This window comes from Trichoplax adhaerens, genomic scaffold (genome assembly GCF_000150275.1).
Source record: "Trichoplax adhaerens TRIADscaffold_5 genomic scaffold, whole genome shotgun sequence".
Lineage (NCBI taxonomy): Eukaryota > Metazoa > Placozoa > Uniplacotomia > Trichoplacea > Trichoplacidae > Trichoplax > Trichoplax adhaerens.
Genome location: NW_002060947.1, coordinates 2,361,080 through 2,367,096, shown reverse-complemented (window position 1 = coordinate 2,367,096; position 6,017 = coordinate 2,361,080). Strand labels below are relative to the sequence as shown.

The 6,017-nt window shown below is 34.1% G+C and overlaps 1 protein-coding gene across 1 annotated transcript; it reads right to left on the bottom strand.

Moving 5' to 3' along the window:
* Positions 1-2,853: 2,853 nt before the first annotated feature.
* Positions 2,854-5,676, bottom strand: TRIADDRAFT_56366 (uncharacterized protein; the record flags this gene model as incomplete). The annotated part of the gene is made up of 9 exons (XM_002112359.1): positions 2,854-3,065; positions 3,318-3,408; positions 3,483-3,583; positions 3,679-3,850; positions 4,007-4,090; positions 4,233-4,315; positions 4,613-4,683; positions 5,253-5,311; positions 5,506-5,676. The coding sequence occupies 9 exons, from the start codon at positions 5,674-5,676 to the stop codon at positions 2,854-2,856; spliced, it is 1,044 nt and encodes a 347-aa protein (XP_002112395.1).
* Positions 5,677-6,017: the final 341 nt, after the last annotated feature.

The window sequence follows — 6,017 nt, the reverse complement described above, 5'->3', positions numbered from 1 at the left end:
AAAGAAAAAGTATTATCTTTCACCTCAATGGAATTGGAATTTATACTGGAGTAAAATAAGTGTTTGTTTCATCACAAATTACTTATTTGTAAAAGTTTTAGGCAAATAGGTTGGTAGAAAGGCAAGTAAATCAGAGTCAATCTTTGCGGAGTACATAGTATTTTACTGTATATGCTGGGTATAAAATCATGGAATTGAAGTAGATTATTCCGATATCCATACTTTGTTATGGGCAATCAATTATATTATTAGTTACGGTTAGATACTAGGATAAAAGGACAAGCAATAGCCACTTTTACCGGAGCTGTTGATGGGGTACGACTAGATAGAACTGTCATCGATTGTGGAGTTGTATTCTCATTAGTAAATATTCACTTTTATCAGTCTTTCTTTCGTTGATAAAGCAATAAGATGACCACAGTAGTAGAAGGTTATAACACAAACCTTTCTTTATTGAACAGTTTCTTACATATACGTATACCCATGAGCGCAGATAACTGAGTATTGAAGTTGTTACGCTTACTATTATACCTTTAAACAGATAATGCTCATCAGCTACTATCTGGCCGCTTCTGAATTTCTAGTATCGTCACAGCTTCATATCATGAGGCAATAATCGAATGTTCAAGTTGTATAATACTAACATCGGCAGTGGCTTCTAGTGCAGACCTACACCTGCGCTGTTGACTCTACAAGTACTGGTTCTACTTCACATGCTAATAAAAATATTCCGCTCGTAATACTTCGAATAAATATACACTGCACAATATTGTCAATGCAAAACCTTAATTACACAATTACGTATTCGCCGACCTTATTCTATATGTTGAATAAAGCAGATTAAAAGGTTTAAAAGTTTTTGAAAACTGCAATCTTCGAAAGTTCTAATACCGTTCGTAACATGCTCGTATCTACTGTACATAATCAACCCCTCAACCCCAAATTTTCTATATAGAGCATATTATTATATGTATAACAGTGTAGATATCACAAGGATACAGAACCGAACTTGTAGAAAGCGAACATTTTTGTCCTTCGCGGATAAAACGATACTGCTCATATAAACGTTCAAATAAATAATGCAAAGCAGGATACAGTTATTCTTATCGGCAGTGACCCAAATTCATGAATTTTGCAGGTAATAACAGCCATCTACTAGCAACTCACTATTCCTTAAATATGTAACTGACCTTAGGAATTTTCTGAGCCAGTATATAAAACTCAACGAACTAAAAAGTTTTTCTACGATTACTTGACCTATCGGCATCAGCAACAACTGAAGGTGAAAACTTACAGTATGCGGCAAAGTAAATTAGTTATTAAAGTAATAAGAGAATCAATCAGACAAATTAACGATCAATCAGGTTCATTAATTAAAGTATATGCGTTACCTTACTCCAAGGTAAAATGCTGCATAAACAACAGTATAGATAGAGCAGCTGAAATTGCGAGATTTTATTTGCAACATATAGGAAGTCATTCTGTACTTGCAAACATATAAAAACAGCCGATATCCACAGCTAATGTTTATAACTGCAGGCCACAGTATCAAATTATAAAATTACAAAATTTCATTAATAATGTTCTAAGTCATATTTGTAGTAGTATAATCTACCAATATGTAAAATTCATAACTTTCCAGCTGCAGAACAACCAGATATCATTCATTCCGATGGAATATAGCAACTCAAAAATGTTACACTATTATTTACAGTGCTTGGTATTTCTTCATTAATGAAAGCAAATGTAAACGTAACATTACAACTTATTCTAAACATCCTTCGAAAGAGCAGAATTCGTAATAAGAATTACCCACTATTGACCATCCTATAATAGAATTCATACCCAAAATAAGCTTCAATAGGTTATAAAATCTAGCAATGCGAATCACGAAATAAACGATGACGGATAAATTTTACTTACTCAAAAACAGATATTTTGCCAATAGAATTTCCAAGTGCTAGCTGGCTTCCGTCTGCAGAGAACGCGGCGGACTGGATATACCCAAGCCGGTTTTGACGCGTGGGCCAGTATGACATCACAGAGAGAGACTTCAAATCTACCTATGGTTAACATTACAAGAATTCAGAAGCATAAGTAAACAATCGCCTTCAATACGATATTTTTCACAACAACGGTTCCTTGCAAAGCGTAGACAATCGTATCACGTTAATCACCGCACAACCATTAAAATATAAATGAGTGATAATAATCTCATAACTTTAAATTTGATTACCAGTTTAAGTGAATTTTTCGGTTTAACGGATGAATAAACCAATACTTGACTAGGAATATAAATTACGACAATAAAAAGATTAAGCCTTATTTCCAAAAATTAGCTACACCATCGTAACAGTAAGGGTTACATCAAATACTTTTTCACCACATCTAATCTAGTAGCTATAAATTTAGCTGAAAACACTTTCAGATATTATCCAAATTCCATTATATTCGTTCGCATACAATCTACGTAATACACGTATGTGTAAATATACTGCAATTAAAAATAAACTATAAAGTAAAAGCCGCAAAATATACATATAAACTTCACTATATGGTATAGGCCTAAATCATCTATATCTGCATACAATTCCTTAGCGAAATAATTCACAAATTTGCAAATTGCTTCGTGATTTAAGATTTTTATACGTAAGAGGCCAGACTAATTAGTACTGAAGAGTACTTCCGGAACTTAGCAGCAAATTTGTTAACTACCTCGTCGAATTTATTTTAGAAACGTTAATGGCAGATTGCAAATTTTGAAATTTTTTCATTGGTTCTGGACGGGATTTCCATATGTCGTCTTTGTTATAAACGTTAACACTACCTGTACTAGATCTAACATTTGAAACATTAGGCTATTAATTTAAAAAACAGAAACGACATATCTGTCTTTATGGCTAGAAAAATATCTGCGACACTGCGTAAAGGCTTTCCATACCCGCTAACAAAGTACTTCCCGTCTTGAGAAATGCAGATACTTGAACAGGAAATAGACCCTTCATCCTCAAATCTGTGAATGCAAGAGCGATGACCAACATCCCAAACGTACACTTCACCATCACCTATAGTTCCACCGAAACGTATTACTAATAAGTATTCATTGGTGAAGCTTTGCACAAGCTGTATACAAGCAGTAGAAATTAGCTGTCCTAAGTATTAATGCACTAATACATATTAAAGTTGCTGACGACTAAATGTTCGTATACCTTACATTATATAAATGCAAACTGACTTAAAAAATCTGACAAATAACTCTCAAGCAACCTAAGTAATGTATAATTCTGTAATTAGAAAATCTACAATTCTGATATGACCTCCTCCGGCATATAATTGGGACCCATCATCCGAAAAACTAGCTACGCAAACTGATCCATTCATTTTTAATTCGCCGATAAGCTCCTTTGTCTGCATAAAAATGAAACCTTCATCAATTCTACGGTTATCGAGTTTGATTAAAATGCATAATTAACTTATATTACATGGTATGAAACAAGTTTAATGTAGCCATCATCACTTATGACGGCTATCAATTTATTGTCCGGAGAGACCGAAATGCCTTTGCTGGAACTGAAAGATTTTCCTACAACATCGATAAAAGATTGAATATGTGTTTAGAGTATACAATAACCACATACGCGTACACAAAATCAATCTACGTCTGAACAAAAATTATACCAATCAGTTTTCCAATTTTTAAAGTACGGTTTGACTGAAGGTCATAAAACCACAATGGCTTATGTCTTGAAGATAAGACTATCTGTCGGCCATCCATAGAAAATAGAGCCATTTGCAGCGGATAATTTTCAAAATAAATATTTTGCAGTTTAATAACTGCATCTTTGTTAACCTATAGCATTAAATACAACAAGACTTGATGATGTACATCGAATAGCACTTCAGTGTAGTATTTAATTTAGTAAAGCGGTAGCTATTAATCAGGCTCACGATCCGATTACTTGATCACCTGATCACATTTACGTCGCGAGCTACTAGCTCAGTATACCTGGAAAATATTTAATGTTTTGGATATACCAGCCGATAATAAGATCGGCTTAGTCGGATGGAAATCTATAAACTTTAAGGAATTCTGTATGGACGAAAAGTAATATATGTAACGATATGAAATCGATCTGAGGCAAAAGCACGAGAACCATTCAATATACGAAAGATGGTCAACATATATCACACGATAACTGTTATTTAGTGATATATTATATTATAAAACCAACCTCAATATCATGAGATGCAACACCAATGGGACTAATACTGAGTCGTTTCTTCTTATGATATCGATAGTGATGCCGCGTACTGTCTAAAATTAATTAGCATGCCTTCAATAAGTATAATTTTTTTACTGTAACATTATTAGAAACATCTATTATTTAAAAGTTTCAATTCTACAAAGCATAAGTCATCTTCAGTATTGATTATGAAAACACGGCGAATGAGTACACACAGAATTTCACGCCATGTAATACAAATTTAATGCTTATTAGTCACTAGAATAGTCTACCAGGCTTTACTGCAGAAATTTTAAGAATCCAGTGGTTGATTAATTTCACTTATTGGTTTAATACTTAATATCAAAATCAAATTGTGAGATCCTTACCTCCGTAGCCATCGTGATCCGGATCTTCAGAAAGTGCTGCCCAAGATGGTTGGCCAATTACATCATAGAAACTTAAAATAATTATGATTTGATCCGATTAAGCAAGTAACAAGTAACCCAACTAATTCAGCATCATATAATTACATTCACGTTATATCGGTTAACTACAGTAATATGATTAACGAAATTGAATATTTTGAAGTATATTATTAGTTTATTTAATGCCGTACTTCTCTCTAAGTTTGTCTTCTAAAGCATGAGCTGATATCAACTTCTCTTCCGATCCTAACCGCAATTTCTTGTACTTTTGGTGAAGAGGTATTAATACCCTATAATTCAAATCACCTGACACCTCAGCTATTGACAGATTTCGTCACGATCAAATTACATCTTCATGCAAATATAATTTAAAAGTCTTTACTCGTTGTGGTTTGGTCAATCTGGTATCATTGTAACAATTGCTACTATAATTATTGTACAATATACAGTACGCGCATAACGACATTTAATTACCGCACTATTACGAATAAATTATATAATTATCTGCGACTTTAAGCAGCTACCAGGTGAGATGACCACAAAATCTCGGTACAGTATCGTAGTACGGCATAACATAAAATACAGAATTTTGATGACTTACTGCTCACTGATGTCATTTTCGTCTGTCCACGCAGGGTTCCTTGGGTTACCTGCATACTCCTATGGAACACAAAATAAAATAAAATGTTCGATCTTCAAGACCTACCTATATGCGACTCTGCAATTATAACTCCTAAGGATCTGCTTAATACTTAATTGATCTATGTTACTTTCTAACGCAAAGTAATTGTGAGTAATTGCAGGTATTGCTATCACTTTACACTTTACTGCACCATCGCATTATTTATTATCACCTCATCCTTCCAAACCGGCGTGGTATCTCGCGAGCACGACAAGGATGATTTTGCAATGCCACTCGTATCTGTTTCTTGATCGAAAGGACCATGATTTTCAAAGAAAGGTATCGCTTTATGATTTCCAGCGTTTTCATTCTTGCCTGCATTCAGTATGCGTCGTCGTAACATTCTGCACTTACAACACCACCCGACTCACTGTCAAAATTTAATGAATCATATATGTATAATTATATTTGCAACATATACGTACGTGCCAGATAAATATAAAACCATCGTAGGGCGCTAGAAAATGTAAATGTAAAATCTAATCTGCAGCTGGAGTAGTACTGTAGTGCATAGTACAGTATAGTGCTGTCACTTTAAGTCATGCAGTACCGTACAGTACGGTAAAACCATAACATGCAATGGCTACTGTACACTGTACTGCACACGCACACAAGACCTTTATCACAGGGGCGTGGCAAGCCTTATAAAATGATTGAAAGATGTTCATTATTCAGCTATGATGT